General features: G+C 40.6%; 1 protein-coding gene across 4 annotated transcripts; it reads left to right on the plus strand.

Moving 5' to 3' along the window:
- Positions 1–848: 848 nt before the first annotated feature.
- ap1ar (adaptor related protein complex 1 associated regulatory protein) lies at positions 849–18301 on the plus strand. Of its 4 annotated transcripts, none has more exons than XM_050042116.1 (10): positions 849–1048; positions 4116–4164; positions 4260–4286; positions 5422–5447; positions 5542–5638; positions 5801–5899; positions 6822–6886; positions 7911–7984; positions 8131–8253; positions 10684–18301. In XM_050042116.1, the coding sequence occupies exons 1-10, from the start codon at positions 978–980 to the stop codon at positions 10953–10955; spliced, it is 903 nt and encodes a 300-aa protein (XP_049898073.1). In that variant the 5' UTR covers positions 849–977; the 3' UTR covers positions 10956–18301. The 4 variants fall into 4 exon arrangements, with proteins under 4 accessions (XP_049898073.1, XP_049898074.1, XP_049898075.1 ...); XM_050042117.1 differs by having other exon boundaries at positions 6825–6886; XM_050042118.1 differs by lacking the exon at positions 5801–5899.
- Positions 18302–18615: the final 314 nt, after the last annotated feature.

Below are 18615 nucleotides of genomic sequence, written 5' to 3' on the forward strand. Positions count from 1 at the left end.
CTCTTGGACATTGTGGCGCGAAATATTGATTGTCCTGTGTCCTCAGCCCAGTGGCTCTGTGTCGCCTCATCCTGGGATCTTTTCTCAGCAAGGAAGAGCTCAAAGGATGCCTGGGCCCTGAGGTCAGAACAGGGGGTGGAACATACCGCAGAGTCTCTTCAGGGGTTGGAGCCCAGATCAGCTGCCCATTTCTGGATTTCGAAGCATCCTCCTCCTCCTCCTCCTCCTCCTCCATGTCCTCATTTTAGCTGGAGGTGGAAGACCCATCATGATCAAATTCAGGTGAAGCCTCCCCTGATTTCTTCTCACTGCCTGTTTCAGTCTGCTGGACACCTCCTCCTCGCCCTCAGAGGACTGCAGGACAGCAGTCAGAGTCTCCTCCAGTGAAAAGCGTCTCTTCATTTTTGCTTAAGAAATGACCAGCCAAGCAGGCTACATGCACTTATAGGTTTGCAGCAACAGGACCTGAGTAAACATGCTGCACTGAAAACCAAAACAAAAAAGAATTTGCTTTGGTAACAGAGTGTTTCTTTGATCTTTGACCTTTTGACTTCCATTGATCTCTTTTTTTTTTCTTCTTTTTTTTTTACAAGTACTGTAGTGTGTATGGGGCTCTGAATTGGTAATTTTCTCAATGTACACATATATACCATACTTTTACATCAATACCAACACACCCAGACCATTTTAGTTGTAATCATGACTCCATCTGTGCAATGCAAGGGGCAATATGATCCAAGATTTTAAATGTTGTTTCTCAATGTGGTCCTATTTCTCAAAAATGACCATAAATCGACAGTAGGTGGTGGTGTTGAACATTTGTGTGCTCACTGTCATCAGCCGGAGAGGAAGGAGGATGAGGAAGTGGCTGGAGCAGGACTGCACTTTGAGATGTAGCGACCCACACACCAATACACCAGCAGCTGTCAGGAGATTACTAGCTAGGCAGCTAGATAATAGTAATATTTGACAATGCGATGGGTAACTGCTGGGCATACTGTGTCGGGCTCTTCAGGAGAGAAGCCAACAGGATCCAGAGAGGAGGCGGGTAAGTGAAACATGACATTAGCTAGGTGAGCTAACTAGCATAGAAGCATCATCTGAACCAGCGTATCCGGTTACTGCTAGCGTTAGCTCCAAGTTGGTTAGCCGATAACTGACACCACAGTATGTCTGTTAGGACGTATTGACAGCTCTGTGTGTGAGCCTGGTAGTGGTGTTGTAACTGTGTATTAAAGGTGAGTCAGTTAGCAGTAGTGGTTTCGTTACTGAAGGGTCCCTGTGGGGTCTAACCAGCAGCCAGCCAGTGCCAGCAGGACTCAAGACCCCACCCCTATTGTCAACACTGTGGACATGTATGTTAGTTCCGTCTCATCAGACTAGAGCCCTGGTATACAGACACACTGAGAGAGGGCTGTGTAACAAGTCTTTGACAATAATTGTAGAGTAATATTTGGACCTTGTAGTTAATTTAGTCTTTATCCATGTACTGAGTCTCAACTGTCTGTTTCTTGTGTTATTTGCAGGCCATTATGACATCATGTTTAGGTTAATAATTTATGTTTTATGGTCTGACTTTACATTGTGCTTTGTTATGATTACAGAAGGCTTGCTCTGATCCAGCAGCAAGCTGTTTCACACTCATTTATCACTGGCATATGTTTGAATACTGATGTGAACAGATACAGTGGTAGTTTCAAAATATTAGTCTGGGATTGACAGCTTGGAAACCTCATTTTAATGCTCGTATTAGGTCATGTTTTAACATTGTAAAATGACGGCTATTTCAATTGGAGTAATATAGTGTGTGTTTTATGCCACACTCAATAAAGTGAAATAGAAAAAATATACATTTTATTCATTTTACATAGACATGAGGTTAAACATCTCTCTCTAAACATCTAAACATCTTAAAGGAACAGTTTACCCCAAAATCAAAATTGGATAATTATCCTCTTACCTGTAGTGTAATTTATTAATCTAGATTGTTTTGGTGTGAGTTGCTTAGTGTTGGAGATATTGGCGGTACAGATGCCCTCTCTCCAGTATAATGGAACTAGATGGCACTCAGCTTGTGGTGCTTAAATCCCCCCAAAATACACTGGAAAAATTCAACAGCAATGTCTTTTCAAAAATCATGAACCAGTTACTCAGTATAATCCACAGACCTTGTTGTGGGCATGTAGGAACTGTTTTCTTTCTATTGAACTACACCTGCCAACTGTATCATCATGCAGAAGGAAAGTGTGCATCTACTCATGGAAGAGAGGCCTTGTAGGCGTCCTCCTCGGCTGAGCTGTGATTTTAGCTAGCTCGGTGGTGCTAGGTGAACTAGACCTATCTCCACAGCGCTGTCTTTGCACTAGAGAGAGGTCTAGAATCACAGATTATCTGTATCCTGTGGGGGGAAAACTCTGTGGCTTCTTTTTGTTACATTAAACCAATCACAATTGTGTTGGGCGGCGCTAGGCCTAGGACACAGCAAAAGTGGTCTTGCACTATATGTCACACATGTCACATGCCAGTGCCAGTATGTCGTTGTGTGATGCACTTTTAGTGATTAAAAAAGGCAAACACAATTTGATAATTGGTGCTGCAGAGGTGAAGCCTGACTAGGAAGTCAGTGGACCCGTTAAAACCACAAATGATATGCTGGCTGTATGTAGCTAGCAGAAAATGTTTAGGACGATATCACAGGAGCTCGTGTGAAGTGTAATGGATTGATACGTTATGAATTTATTGTCATTGACTTCAAAACCTGCCATTTTAAGTTGTTCAACTCAGTAGTTTCCTGTAGTGAAGGGGATTTGGAAACATTACCTTGCAGATAGCAGAAGGAATGGGGCCTTCCAGCCGAAATCAGCACCCTAATGACAGGCTTATAGCCACAGTCTACATCTGGTGAGTCAGACCACAAGCCAAGTGATAGTTAGTACAGATAGTTCTGTTATGTTAGAGAGAAGGCAGCCATCTTTATGGCCAATATCTCCAACACTCGGTAACTCACAGCAAAATAATCTAGACTGATAAATAGCACTACAGGTAAGAGGGGAAATATGTATTTTTGACCTGTCCCTTTAAATCAATCTCTAACTTAATTAAGGACATAATTAGAAAATGAGTTAATAAGTCAGCTATGTCACATGAGCTTTCCTATCACCTGTCAAAAACAAAACACCAGCTGTGAGGTCATTGTGAGGGCAGCATGCCTTAAAGATTCAGCCAAAAGAGAGCAATAGATCTATTTCACTGCAGACATTATGACAAGTCAGCACAAAATACACAGGTGCGATGCTAGGTGAATGCTTTTTTTGCGTGTCTATTAGCCCATTAATCCTTAGATGCACACATCCCCAGAGACCCAGATTTATCACAGACTGTGCAACAAATTAAGATGCCATTGTATCTAAACTTATCAGAACATCATTTTAAAAACGATAAATCCTTGAAACAGATTTGTGTCATTAAAAAAAATGTTTCCAATCATTTTTAGATTTCAGGACTCTGCAGGCTATTATATATGATGATATATATTGTCCTGTGTCACACATGCTGTGTTACTGTAACTGCTCAGTGACTGGCTCTTACTAAACCAAATTAGTCAGCACAGAAATCACAGTCGCTGTCTCGTGGTCATTACAACATGGCTGTTACACTGTGCTTCCACTTCTGAATTGGACCCTGATTTGAACCCTTCAGTATGAAAGTGCTGCCTTTGACGAGGTGAACAGATGAATTTACCTGTTAAGCCCTGAGAATATAGACACAAAATGCACCACTGCATTTACAGCAGATTGCTGTCATTTGGGTTCAATGCTTAAGTTTTAGCATAAGTTATATTGTGTGTAAAGTTGTCGAGGTCAATTCTTGGGACTGTTGCAGATTCGCAAATTCACTGTGCAGTGAGGCAAAGAAGTGCCAGAGCTACTGAGCTACTCAGTTTTTCATGTCTTGATACATGTTGTGTTTAATGTGAGGGGTATACAATGTAATCATCATCACAACTCTGTCATGTGAAATTGCAGCTTTTCCGAATAAAAATTTAAGCTTACATCACCTTTTAGATGTCTCGGATTATTGACAGTGTGTTCATACTCTCTTAATTCTTCCTGCAGGTCAAAATACTTCAGAAGCAGTACCACAGGGGAGCATTATACAATAGAGGTATGAGTTGTACATTTACTAGTATCGATTTCTGTTATTAATGGTGACTGTTGAGTATAATGTTAGTTGTCTAATTGTGTCTTTTAATTTTGCAGTTTGAAAATCTGGTAGAGAGTGATGAGGTAAGTGATCATGTTATAATGTTCTGTTTATACAGAAGAGCTTCTAGACCATTGACTGTATAACATAATGGACATAGCCCCAGTGACGTCACCCACTGATTTGTGGACTCCTGTTTTGAAGCCTTAAATTTGGCATTTTGGCTGTTGCCATCTTGGATTTTTGGAGCCAGAAGTGGCCATAATCAGTAGAGAGGGTGGAGCTGTTGAGGAGTGAGGGGTGGATCTGACTCATTCACTGTGTTTCTTTAGTAGTTTCACTTCCTCTAAGCCCTTGATATCACGTAACAGTATATGGAGGCCACTTGGAGAGCAGAGAGAAAGTGGATGGGGGATTTAAATAGAACGCACCTGCCCTTGTACACTTTTATGGATCAACTGCCAGTTGTAGGTTTAGCGCTACACTACCTTTTACCAAATCACCAGAAGTAAATATTTGTAAATTCCTGATTGTGATCTGTTTTATGTATCTGCTAATGGGCACGTAAACCCATACACATCAAAGCTTACCGATACAGACCTATAAGATATATTAGAAAACATGCCCCTAATTATGTGTAACTTTAAGATTTAATTAAATAAAGCATAGCTATAGACTTGCACCAGGCTGTAAACATGTTTATTTGTGCTGTAAAATTGGACGAGTTCTATGGGGATTGTCTTGTTTTTGGAGCCAGCCTCGAGTGGTCATTAAAGGAACTGCAGTTTTTTTCACTTCCTTGTTGGCTTCATTTTTTAGCCTCGGAGGTTGCCACTTGTTTGGGACCTAAATAAGAAAAATATTGTCAGTGAGTTTTCTCTCATCTCTATTATTGTTCTACTGTTTCGGAACCAATTACATTGTAAAAGACTGAGTGAGTGTTTTATAAGATGTATAGTCTAACTAAAAGCGGCATTATGCTGATATTCCCAGGACACTTTTTACTTCAGACTCCCATCAGACCTTCCTGCAATAGCCGTCCTACACTGATGGATAGAAAATGATGGCTGCAGCAGCCACTGCTCATTACTGTGGGAGTAATTCGATTACTGTCTCCAGTCCCAGACTAGTTGCACTTGAGTCAAACAGTGCGGCAGGGAAGATTCATCTGACACAGTCAAGGCTGTATGGTAAAATGTTGTGTTTGTTGCATTGCAGGCTGAGAGCCCACAGCCCTGCCCGAGGTAAGAGATCTGGTGTGAGTCTAAAAAAGATAAAAATCAGTATTCTTTGACAAAAGAACAATTAACCTTGAAGTATGTTGTCGTTCTTGTATAGGCCCATCAGTGAAGATGAGATCAAACACCTCAAAGAGCACCACTACACTGCGATCTCAGACCAGCAGATCCTGATAGACCAGAAGCTACAAGTGGAGGTAAGACGCACTCTGTCTTTGTTGGATTAACAGCCACCGTTATTTCATTTTATGTTTTAGACCTGTTTTTGCCTTCTTTTTAATTTGCTGCATTGTTTTTTCTGTTTTTGTAATTTTCTGTTCTGTGTTTTGTGTTTGTTTCATTTCGTTGTTTCTGCTCAGTTAGAGGAACAAGAGGAGAAGTTGAGGCTAGAAGAGGAGGCTAGAAATGCCGCCCAGCGCGAGGCCGCCAGGTTGGCACGTGAACGAAAAATGAAGGAGGTGAGGCGGCACTGAGCGCTCCCTTCTGCCAGTTTGACTTACTGCTTGGCTAAAACAACTTCTCCTCTAACCTGCTGGCCCTGTGCAGAGGCGTCCCAGCGTTACAAGTCCTCGGCCTTCTGTGTCTTAAAGGAACACAGTGATATTTTCTCCGTTCAGTCTTTTTGTCCTCATTAACATGTCCTAGTTATCCACTGTGGTAATGTGTTGTCTCTCTCAGCACTTCACTTACCTGACAAACAACTTGTTAGCATTGTTAGCATTCCTACTCATTCTTTTAGACAAATTATGAAAAGGTCCATCATAGCTGCAGTGGAACAAAGCTCACTATCAGTATTTTAGTCACTTTATAATGGAGAGGCAAAAGGCATCACATTTATTTCAGTATGGCACTTGAGGATGGAATAATGGCCAGTAGATGATGCATGATATGCAACTGGGACTCAAGTGCCAGTGGACATAAAACTTGCAATGACCCTGATTCATAAGTACAAGCAGTGAAATGAGGAAAAGACCAGGCCCAGGCTGCAAATAACAGCATTACTTCTGCCTGGCTTTTGCAGTCATTACAGTCCCTGCATCATTAAGAGAGAAATGTGGACTATTGGAATATAATAGTATTGCAGCAAGACAAATATCAAGGCTATATATTTCCGATACTGTTTCACGGAAGGGCCTGCTGCAGGGAAATGGCTTTTCACAGTATGTGATATATAAAAGAAAGTCTGGCTCTGCTGGGATTTGAGATGTCTTTGCTTTTCATGCCACATTCCAGTGCTTCTCTGGTGTTGCTTTGTTTTATTTAAGTTATTGGCTCTAATGTTTCCTTAACGGCAGCAAAACTGTTCAGTATTTTTAGTCTGTATTTAAATGATGGGAAGACAGGGCTATCTTTTTTCTTGATCTGTGGGTTTTTTGTTAGCAGCTGTCTGCCCAGAGGACACGGGGGAAAGCAGATGGCTCCGGCGGTGAAACTCAGCAAAGAAAGTAAGTCACTTAAGTTCATTAGACAACAGGATAGCTGTGTAGCTGAGGACAAGCTGCGGTCATGAGGCTCTTCATGGGCTTTATTAAGTCTACTAAAGTAGATATACTTAGAGGACTTTTGCTGGATATATTTAAAGAGGCAATAAGTTGAAGATTTAATGTTAAACATTTCCGTATTACAACGTCTAAAAACGACAACACTTATGTCATGTTTTGTTGAACTGTGTGCTTACACTATCTCAAATGTTTGCAACAATGTTCAAACTCAGAGAAATCTATTTTATTTGATCACCTGTCAGTGACGTCATTTAACTTTTACCACCTCTAGTCGGGGAGACAAGGGAATGTATGAGGCGAGAATAAATGTAACTTGAAGAAAACCTAAATACGTTTCCTCATCCGTGAACATTATTCTTGACTGAGTCAAGTCAGATAAATCAGCAATCGTGGTTATGAAGACAGCAACTCCCATGATCCCACGCCACTTCACGGCCTCATCAAAGTCCGTCTTTTGTTATTGTTATGATTGAAAGACCCATAGGGGCAGAAATAACATACGGTGCATGTTTAAAAGTCTTTCATCTCTGGCAGCTGCAAAGACAGATTTGAAAACCAGAACTTCCAGCATGTTGCAGATCAGTCAATTAATAATTAGTATAAATCAACATCTCTATCAGCACCGCAGATGTGTGATATTTTAATTTGTTGCTGTTATCCAGACAGAATCTCACATTACATATTTCTTTTTTAAGCTCTCACCAGAAACATTGATTTAATGATGCGAGCACACAGTTTGTTCCTGCAGTGTGTAAGCTGCAGATGAGCTATTAAAGCACTACAAGGTATCCAGTGTCAGAATTCAATGCTTAACTTATCTTCACTGTGCCAAAAGGGAGCTACGAACACAGAGGAATAGGACTCACTAAAAACCTTAGCAGGAGAGATTATTCAGGCACAGAGTTATGAGTGACTGCTCTTACACATCTGTTGTCGTTGTGTTGATTGTTTTCATGCCCTGTTCCAGACAAGCCTCTGGAGAGGATTTTGACGTCTACCTCCAAAATGTAAAAGCCCAGTCAGAAGCTTTCAGGGGCAACAGTAAGTGAACCATCTTGCTTTGAATATATTGGCTCTAATAATATACCGGTACGCATGCACGTGTTTATCAGTTCAAAGCATACTACATAACCAAGAAAAGGTATAAGAGTTACATCCTGTTGTAATGATTGACTGTTTGTTTCCAGGACTGCCATCTGACACCAACGTGGTGACTCCCAACACAGAGAGCAGCTGGGACTTCACCACCAAGACCCGCTCCACCAATGATGACGGGACCTCACTGGATCTAGAGTGGGAAGACGAGGAAGGTGAGAATTCAGTTTTTTTTTGCTCAAATTGGAAGACTTGTCTCTGAGCAGTTGATTTTATTCTCAAGTCTTTCCTCTGACTCTTCAGCTGCAAAGATGAAAAAACTTTTGGTCTGTCACAAATCACTAATCCATCAACTGTTCTTGCAACATCTTGATTGAACTTTGACTGAAGATCGATCACACCAGGGGACAAGTCAGAGATTTCTCTGCCTCCAAACTGGTGCTTCAGTCATTTTGCAGCCAAGATTGATTCTGTTTTTCAGTGATACTGCAGCAAAGAGGGGGAGGAAGAGGCAGAGCAGGCCATCTGTGCATAGTCATACAGTAAATCTTCTATGTATCAACCCTTCACAAAAGTCCCAAACAAGTTTTGAATTACAGGTGTTAAGTCCATGTGTAGGGATTCTTGGTTGCCATTTAGCAATAACACATTGTGGGCATATTCAGTACAATCATCAGCTGTTTAGGAAGTCTTGCAGTAAATTCTGCTGAGCTTAGTGTATTTTTATGTCTTTGGGTACCACTGTTTTTTTCTCCATGGTCATCTTAGTGCTGTCAACACACTGTGGAAATGTCACTGAGTTTTACTGATTCAGATTTTCCTCCTCATCAGTTGGACCAAAAGTTACTGACGTAGGAAAATTTGAACCAGCAAAGATTCTACACAATATGTATTTTCTTTTATATTTTACAGAAATAAAATCAATTGATTTCATTTTCACACAGAAGCAGTAGTTTTGGCTCGCTGGATAGCTTCGTTGCCGGCCTTCCGGCTTTGTGGGCCCTTTCACCTCCTGTCTGAGGTTGAACCTGGCAGCCATGGAGCTCTGTGGCTGGTTTCCAGGCTTCAAGCTTGGATGTGCTGAGAGACCTGGATACAGCACTGGAGGCAGGGCCCTGTTCATTCTAATGGAAGTTGCTCAGTGGTGCATGAAGCCAAAAAAAGCTCAGTTTCTGTGGTTTGAAAGTACCTGGATCTTGCGCACTGTGGGGCCTATAGAGCAAGCGCACTAGAGACTTTCAAGGCCAAGTGTGGCAAAGCAGCCAACCTCCATCGACTGAGCAGCTGATTTCCAGTTTAGCACTCTGCTAACTTAAACGGGGATAAGACAGTCTTGTGGGGTTATGACACTCAAAATGATTTATCCACTGATTTACAGACGTCCCTTTCCCAGTGTAAGTCTACGGGAAACATCTTTTTGGGCACCATGGCATGATGTGATGGACCCAGTAATTGTAATTTCACTTTTGGCCACTATGTAAAATTGTCTTCAAAGCCTGGCTCTGTTCTTGGGGGCTTGACTTTCAGACACTTTGTGGCACTTCCAGCCAGATGCACTTTTTCACCCAGATGCACTCTCAGGTATCGAAATTTGGCAACATTAATCAAAGTATCAATGGAATTCTGTCAGTTCCCCTAAAAGTACCAAGTTGCTACCCAACCCTAACAAGTATAAGTTGAAAGTGTCTGCCCAGTACGGCAGCAGCAGCATTTCACTTATCACAAAACGAGAATAAGGAGAGTTGACCAATAAGACAATGGCAGAGGATTTGTTGTAAAAAAGAAAAGCAAAAGCCCCTATTTGGCAATATTTCAGATTCAAACCCAGTGCTAACAGGGAACCTGATAATGATAAGTCAGCGCTCTAAGTGTCATCAATGAATATCTTTTCTTGTGAAATGCCCGGTGTAATCGTTAACACTGGTTCATTAACTGGTGGGAAAATTTTCTCACTGTGGCATCTCTAATTTATACAGGGTTATTACCTCCGCCAAGGAGGATATGTTTTCGCTGGTGTTGGTCTGTTTGTCTGCAAAATAACTCGAAAAGTTGTGAATGGATTTTGATGAAATTTTCAGGAGGGGTTGCGAAAAGTTGTGAATGGATTTTGATGAAATTTTCAGGAGGGGTTGATAATGGGACAAGGAACAGATAATAAAATTTTGGTGGTGATCGGTTGAAGCGAAGTGGATAAAATAATACAATGGTGGGAAATCCGAGCTACTTGGCGGAGGTCTGCGCTCTCTGAGTGCTCTAGTTTGTATTGTTATTCACTGTTCAAAGGCATGGCACTGTGGGAACATTGGCCCCCACGGCTTCCTGGGCGCTGCCAGGATCATTTACGGCCCAGGGCATATTCTCATTTATTCCTTAATACAAAAACTACTGTTTTTACCTGTGTGTCTGTGTTACAGCCAAGGAGATATAAACAGTCAGTTCGGCTCTGACTATAAAAAACATCCTGTATTTACACATATGGCATCTTGGTTATGTTCCACATAAGAAATGCAGTATATTGAGATGTAAATCTCAGGTTGGAACAGGTGACTTGGATGCTCTCTGGGCCACCAGATTACTGCCTGCAGCCGTTTTTGTCTTCAGTGACTTCTGCTGTCAGAATGAAAGCTCGTGTCCTTGTGTCGTAGGAATCAATCGTGCACTTCCAGCCTGGGAGAGGTCTCGGACGGAGGAGGACATCCTGCGCGCAGCCCTGAGGCCCGGGAGCAAGCAGATGAACAGCGGGCCGACCTCGGCCTCCGAGGACTCCAATGCACTGGAGTGGGAGAATGATTTTGTGAGTACCCTTCCAGAGGACAGCGCAGATGCTGAGTTTGAAGGATTTGTCAATCCTGTCCTAGACACTCCCTCTGAGGACGCCTTGGACCGCGGCCTCAGGTTGGACAACCAGGACAGATAGTGTCCGGCACCAAAGGAGACATTTGTTGTGTCCTCTTCATGTCAGAGCTCACCAGCTTTTTGTCTCATGAAATGGAAAACTTCTGAACACCCGCTTCATATTTGTAATATGAGACTCTAATGCTGCGGGAATATGTTGTGTATGTCTACACTACAGAACAGAACAGCGTAGTGGTGTTTTTATCAAATTCTCATTATTTCAGTGCCTTCATTTGCCGACCATTTCTGCATTGTAACTCAAACTGATCACTTAGCATCCATTAGCATTTGACACAGGGGATACATACAGAAAATGCCAAGTTACTCTGAAGTGAAGCTTTATTGCGAGAGCAGATGGCTGCTTCAGGAGCGGTGTGTTTGGGAGAGGGGGGTCATGGAGTTTAACTTATTATGTTGTACTTTTTAAATCTCAGCATGGAAATTTGTCCTCTGCATTTGACCTTAACTATAAATTTATCAGCAGCAAACAGTCACTGTGCAGTGTCCAGGGACCAACTGCAGTTCTGAGGCCAGTGTTTTGGTCAGTGGTAATGCCAAGAGTATTCCAGCATGTGTTCTGATGCGTGAGAAAACCCACACACACACACACACAGAAAAACATCAACAAACTACAGAACAAGTCCTCACTCAGCTCTCAGTCTATCGCCTTAGTTTCAGCTCTGCACTTCAGTTTTACAAAGCTGTTGCATGATGGCAAAAAAGAAACTGAATTCCATACAGAGGTTTCTGATTTAAAAAAAAAGGTAAAATATTAGACTAAACCATTCGGATTAATCTGTAATAATCCATAGACACGGGATTGTTTCCTGTCTCCAGTTGCTCGGGGAGGTGATGAGCTGTTATTACCATCTGACACATGGATTGATGGCACAAACTAATTTCAATCCTACTTCTGTATCATTTTGCTCACTGTCTGAATGACAGTGATCACCTGGGTGCGCAGCACGTCATCAAAGCAGCAGCACCCTCTAATAAGGCATGGATTTTGTGATTTGCTGGCAGTGCATGCACTCTGATGAGAAAGCAGTAATCAGTGCAGTGACCCTGCTTCAGTCAAGCCTAAGAGTAATATTGCCAATACGGGAACTGTCAAATGCAAATCTGCGTAACTATAATGAGCATTTTCTCATATTTTAATAGATCAACAGCTAGGTGACATTCATTTGCTTTCAAAAAGGCTTTCATATCTGATTAAATGCTTGGGGCTAAGTGCCTGTTTCCACATGGTGTTTTTTTCTCTATTGCCAGTGTCTTTTTTTCAGTTGTTCCCAACAAGGAGAGTGTATGCGGCTGCCTGCACTTAGGCTTTTTTTTGTGTGGCCGTGCGCTTCTGATTCAAAATCTCTTGTGTACCTTTATGGTAAATCCCAAGCTGTCATCCACAAACTATCGCAACAAAGACAGAAAAGCCCATTTGTGGACGCAGATCGGTCCGACACTGAATGTTGCTGGAGAGTGTTGTGCTTTTATTTCGGTAAGCTTGTCTTAAACTGTGTAGTCAACCCTCTGTTAACATAGCATCACGTTAGCGACCTAGCTAACATTAATGTCAGGATATTGTTGTCATAGAAACAAAATTCACGTGTAGTGCGTCATTTAAAAATGCGTTGGGATGAAGCGCTCCCCAGCGCCCTGCCACTGCTTTTCTGCCAAAGAAAAATGCAATGTGGACACAGGCCCAACTGTCCACAAAAATGCATGCAAACACTTTCACTCTCCATTTGTAGTAATATGTTCAGTAGTTTTATGCTTGTAAATACACACATTTGACAGTAGGGATGGGACGATCTACAATTTCATTGTGAATATCGTATCCAGCAGCGCCCAAAGAGACTGCTGGGCAACCAACAATAAAACAGACAAACTGCACGCACACCAAACTCAAAACACAAAAAAAATCATATCAATCATGATTACCAGGATAATATCGTAAATTGCGGTTATTTTGGCCAGGATAACAGTGACATTAAAATTTTCATCTTGTCTCATGCCCATCTGACAACAAGACACCTTTTGTAAAACGACACAGTCAAGCACATACGATAACTCCTCGTAATAGGCCCTGTTGTCCATCGCAGGCAGCTGCGTTTCAAACTGCCGTTTTTCTTCTTTTTTTGACACTTTGATTTTATTAGACAGTCTTTTTTACATCATAGACAATAGCACAGAACAGTAACATCATTGCCAGGCACCATGACATCCACATATGACATGGGTTATTAAGGACAGCTGATCTTTATGCATCTCTAAATAATTAGCATAGCCACGACAGGCAAAGCATACAGCAAACCACAAGGCACTTTCCTTATTCCAACAAATTATTATCTAAACTGGCCTCTTTCATAGGTGGGCAGCTTCTCATCAAGTTGTTCTCTGGTTCATTGTCATAACCAGGTTTCTGAAAACAGCCTGGAATGCATGGAACAATTGGGAAATTGAAAAAGTCCTTGCGTTTAAGAAGCTGCTGTAAGCAATATTTTGGCTGCTATCCTCAGCCAAAATACATGTTAAACGTCACAAACCCAAACAGCTGGGGCAAAGCTAAATTATTAAACCGTTGATGTTAATTGCTCTAAAATATGGGGTAGAACAATTGCAGAATATACAACATAGGTGGAACGTATCAGGGGACAATCTTCATTAAAGGGATAGTGCACCCAAAAATGAAAATTCAGCCATTATCTACTCACCCATATGCCGATGGAGGCCGTGGTGAAGTTTTAGAGTCCTCACATCCCTTGCGGAGATCGGCGGGGGGAGCGGCTAGCACACCTAATGGCAGACGGCGCCCCAGACTTCATTTCTGGGTTTTGGGTGCACTATCCCTTTAAACACAAGTGCTGATTTCTGATTGGTTGCTGACAGTTGGTGTCCAGCAGGAGACAATTCAGTTTATAGTGCAATGACTTTTTATTTAATCTGATATGAAATCCAAACCTGTCACTCTGAACTAAAAACATTCATGAATCATAATCTGATTGTTTTTCACTGCTTATAATGAAAGCAATATTTTGTGGAGATCGTGCGAGTCCGGATGAAAAAAAGTTACCAAACATGCAAACATGACTCTGTGGTGTAAACTTTGTCATGTCCCTACATAGATCCAATGCTGCTCTCCCAGTGACTCTGCTGTATACATTCTTCTACTTCTTGTGCTTTTTATATCCTGATGTTTTGACCCATCACATAGTGGGGAGAGTGTTTCACGTTGATTACTGAATCTGTTTGAATCAAAAGTAGTTCACTGATTGCACTCTAGTGTGTGAATTTTTAATTTGGTGTTCACAGCTTAGAAGACATTCACTGAAATGACTTACACGTGTGAAGGGGAAATTGATGTGAGAAATGTGCACTGCTGTTGAAGTGTGTAGACGAGACACGAGGTGATTTGCAGACATTTTTACTTTTTAATATTTGAGTGTGTGATTTCAAAAAAATTTTGTTTTGAACACATTTCAATATTATGTTTTGCTGTGATTATATGATCTCTGATTAATCACTGTAACTCCCTGTATAAAACTGTAACTTAACATTCCTTGTTACACTGAGCCTGAGAGAAAAAAATAAAATACAGAGAAAAGTTTCGGGCATCACATACAGTCACTGTCATGACCAAGTGTGTAAGGGGTATTAAGGACAGCTGGGATTGATAGTGTTTTATAACAGAAACATCACCTAAATCTATATCTTGTTAGCTCTTGCTGAAAGTACATTTTTTATGTGACTAATTATTTTCAAGGCGATTTCAAACTGGCAAAATGTTTGACTGTTTGTAGTGCACACACATAAAGTGCAAGACTTAAGGGTGACAAAACAAAGTAATTGGTGACTTTAGAGAACCATAGGCAGCACCTAAACTACATCAGAACGCTAATTACAAATCTGCAAAACAAATTTAAAAAGTCAAAACTCTACAAGAGCTTTTGATGTTCTACGAAGTTGAAATATCACTTTAACAAGTGTATTAAAGGAACTCCTGTTATTTTAATTTCATGATGAAAACTGTTTTTCACATGCCTCCACGATGAACAATGAGTGCAAAAATGTCAGTCTTCATGACTTGAGGTCATTGGGGTCCGCGTTTAACAACAACAGCACAACTATATCAAAATATGTTTACAGAGTCTCACAACTTGTGCAGTATAATCCTCGTGACATTTATCCAGTCAGTTGTTTAGTTATTCCCAGACACATGCATTAGCGCTAAAACTTTACGATTTACGTGTCAGCAGTATCACATAACACGTTACCACCCGACATTACCTGCTATGACACAACATGACCCTCATCATTTTAAAATGCCTACTCATTCTTCTGAGGTCATTTTGGTGAAAGCAACACAAATGTAGTGTAATAAGTAACTTAATACTCTACACAGAGAGTGGTATTGTGAAGTAACGTATTACTTTCACCTTAAGGTAACTAGTAATATGTAATATATTACATTTTGAGAGTAACTTGCCCAACACTGCATGTCAGAACAAACAGTCTCACATTGCATGCATTTGAACTCGTAGGCGTGTTATATTGTAACGTTTAGCAACAAAATTATGTTTGGGAAGTACTGATTGGACCCCAACTACTTCAATTCATGAAGAATATTTGCCTTTTTCAATTCTTTGTTCACAACAGGCATGCATGAAAAACAAAGTTTTCTTCACAAATTCAAGGTAACGTGGGGTGAGTAATTGATATACAAATGGTCGTTTTGCTGATATTCTTTTATATAGAGTAGTATTACTGTATATGGATGTCTTACAAGACAAGAGATGGGGCTGCCTTTAAAGGGGACATACACCCATTTTTGAAATTCCTACAAGTTATTCCATGGTTTAAGGCAGTCCAAATATATTAGTGAACATGAACAACTCTCCCAAATCCAGGAGCTAGAGTGCTAAAATTAAAGCTTGTGATGTCATCAGATAACAGTGTGGAGCTGCTCCATGAACAATGAATGCTGAAAGATGTTCTAGATGACACTGACAGCACTCAGGTGAATGTTCTTAGTATATGGGTACATTTTCTGCTTCATTACTGAGATCACTACAATAGGTTAAAGCTCATTTGCTTGTAAAAAGGCAGACAAACATTCTGTGGGTCCACAAAATCAGTCTCCTATTCATTGCCGATGGAGCAGCTCCAGACTTTATACTTGATGACATCACAAGTTTGAGACTTACTTCTTTGGTTTCTGGCTTTGAGAGAGGGCAGCTCATGTTCACAAATATGGATTGAACATTTCTACACCCTTGAAATAATATATTGGAATTCATAATTTAGGTGGTCTTTCCCTTTAAGTTTTACATTGCACTGTGTTTCTTTAATTGTGTTGCATTGCAGCTAAATTGGTTGAGTCCCTTCTTAGAAATCCTACTGTTTGGTCAAAAATATAGCTATTTGATTCGTTCCATATTGCCCAGTCCTAACTAGTACTAGTATCATAGCATCATGATTTTTGCTCATTTATGTCATTCACAAAATCATGACTTGGTCACTAACAAACAACCAAGAAACCTCCTCAATCTCTGCTGAATGTATTCCTCTCTGTGAGGGCAGTATTCTGCGCAACTGAAAATGAGTTTTAGCGGGAAAAGCATGTTATTTGATGCCTTCAAGTAAATAAAATGGAGTAATGATGCAAATAATAAATGGAAGAAACTAGCACACATCACACAGGTCACAGTTCATGCAGCACTGACTCATGTTAACAACATACAACCAGCATTAAAATGAATGTTTCTTATTGAAGCTTTTATACTCCTAGCAGAGCACTGTAGGTCATCCACAGTGGTCCTACGTCTGACCTAGGTTTGGAAGTGTTGCGAGTTGCTTCAAGATGCAGGGACGGGCTGCTGAGAATCTGTAACCAAATGTCCTTTTTGCTGCTCCGTGTTTAAAATACAGCGGTGATTCAACTTCCTGACAGTTCATGATCGAGATGTTACTCACCAGCTGTTCTGAACACTGTGCCTGGTGAAGCTTTGCTGTAAAACATCCATTGCAAATAGGAAGTGATGCATGCAAGACAAGAGTGGCACATAAAAATACTCAAACTGCATATAGACTTAATACTTTTTATTTCAGTTGTGTCTGCTATCACCCACTGACACTGTGTATGATGATCAGTCAGTCAAACCAGGTTATCTTTGTAATGTGGAGTGAGTAAATAAAACTCTGAGGATGGCTTGGCAACAAAAATGGCAACCTTGAATATCGTCAAACCTGCCAAGTGTGTATGATAATGTAGTTATTAATTCAGAGGGGCTGCAACACTAAATAATACTGACCATATTAATGCAACAATTGGAAAAACAAATAGGAATGTGATAACTTAAGTTGCTAAATTATTTAATATGTTTAATTAGTTACAGTAAGTGAGGACGTTTATGAACCAGTTAATGCACCAATGTCATGTTGTTTACCACTGTGCACTAAGTTGTGGAGCTGTTTAAAGGGACAGTTCACCCCAAAATCAAAAGTACACAGTTTTCATCTCACCTGTAGAGCTACTTATCGGTCTAGATTTTTTTGGTGCGAGTTGCTGAGTTTTGGAGATATTGGCCGTATAGATGTCTGCCTTCTCTCCAGTATAATGGAACTAGATGGCACTTGGCTTGTGGAGCTCAAAGCACACAAAAAATAAATAAATAAATACATTTAAAAACTCAACAGCGATGTCTCTTTTCAGAAGTCATGACCCAGTTACTCAATATAATCCACAGACCCTGTTGTGAGCAGTTTCATGTTGGAACTATTTTCTTTCTACTGAATACACTCGCTAATCATATCATAGCACAGAGGGAAGCGTGCATCTTATGCTAGCTCACCTAGCATCACTGGGCTAGCTAATATTACAGCTCAGCCAGGGAGTACACCATTAATGTTTACATTCTGTGCTGTTATGAGCACGAGCCTCTTGTTTATGAGTAGATGCACACTTCCTTCTTCATGGAGTACCATGTAGTTCCATGATATTGGAGAGAAGGCAGACATCTCTATAGCTAAACTAAATTGATAAATAGCACTACAGGTAAGAGGAAAAATGTGTATTTGTGATTTGGGGGTGAACTGTCTCTTTAATCACATTGCAGCAAGATATTTGGCAGTTGTTCCCTTAACAGTTACTAAAGCTTCGTTTGTTACATAAGGACAAATAAAATGTATCTGATGTTATCACTTATCTGTCCCTTGATGGTGGTCACTGGAAGGGAGTTTGTCACAAAACTAGACTAGATTGTGCACATGTATGTTTACAATTCTACAGCAACAGAGACTGAACTGCTTGACAAAATGATGTGTGCTTCATTTGCAGCTTGGACTTCTCTGTAAATAAAAGTTGTCTTTGCATATTTGCATTGTCATGGCATATTTATTACAAGAGAATAGGCAGTGGAGATACATGTGGTAATTGATTTTTGTACATAAATGAATAAAATATGTGATTATTGGATACCAGGGTTTGGGGTTTTTTGTATGACAAGCTTTGCATTAGGAGACATGGTTATATAGTGTATAAGTTTCCAGAATCAGCTCACCATCACTATGTGCTGTTCATTGTGAATATTTAATTAGATCAATGTAAACTGTAAGCTGCACTGCCACAACACACTGGTATTGGGGTTATCACAACCTCTTCTGTTATGTTGTAAAAATAGCATCCG

This window comes from Epinephelus moara, chromosome 4 (assembly GCF_006386435.1).
Source record: "Epinephelus moara isolate mb chromosome 4, YSFRI_EMoa_1.0, whole genome shotgun sequence".
NCBI lineage: Eukaryota > Metazoa > Chordata > Actinopteri > Perciformes > Serranidae > Epinephelus > Epinephelus moara.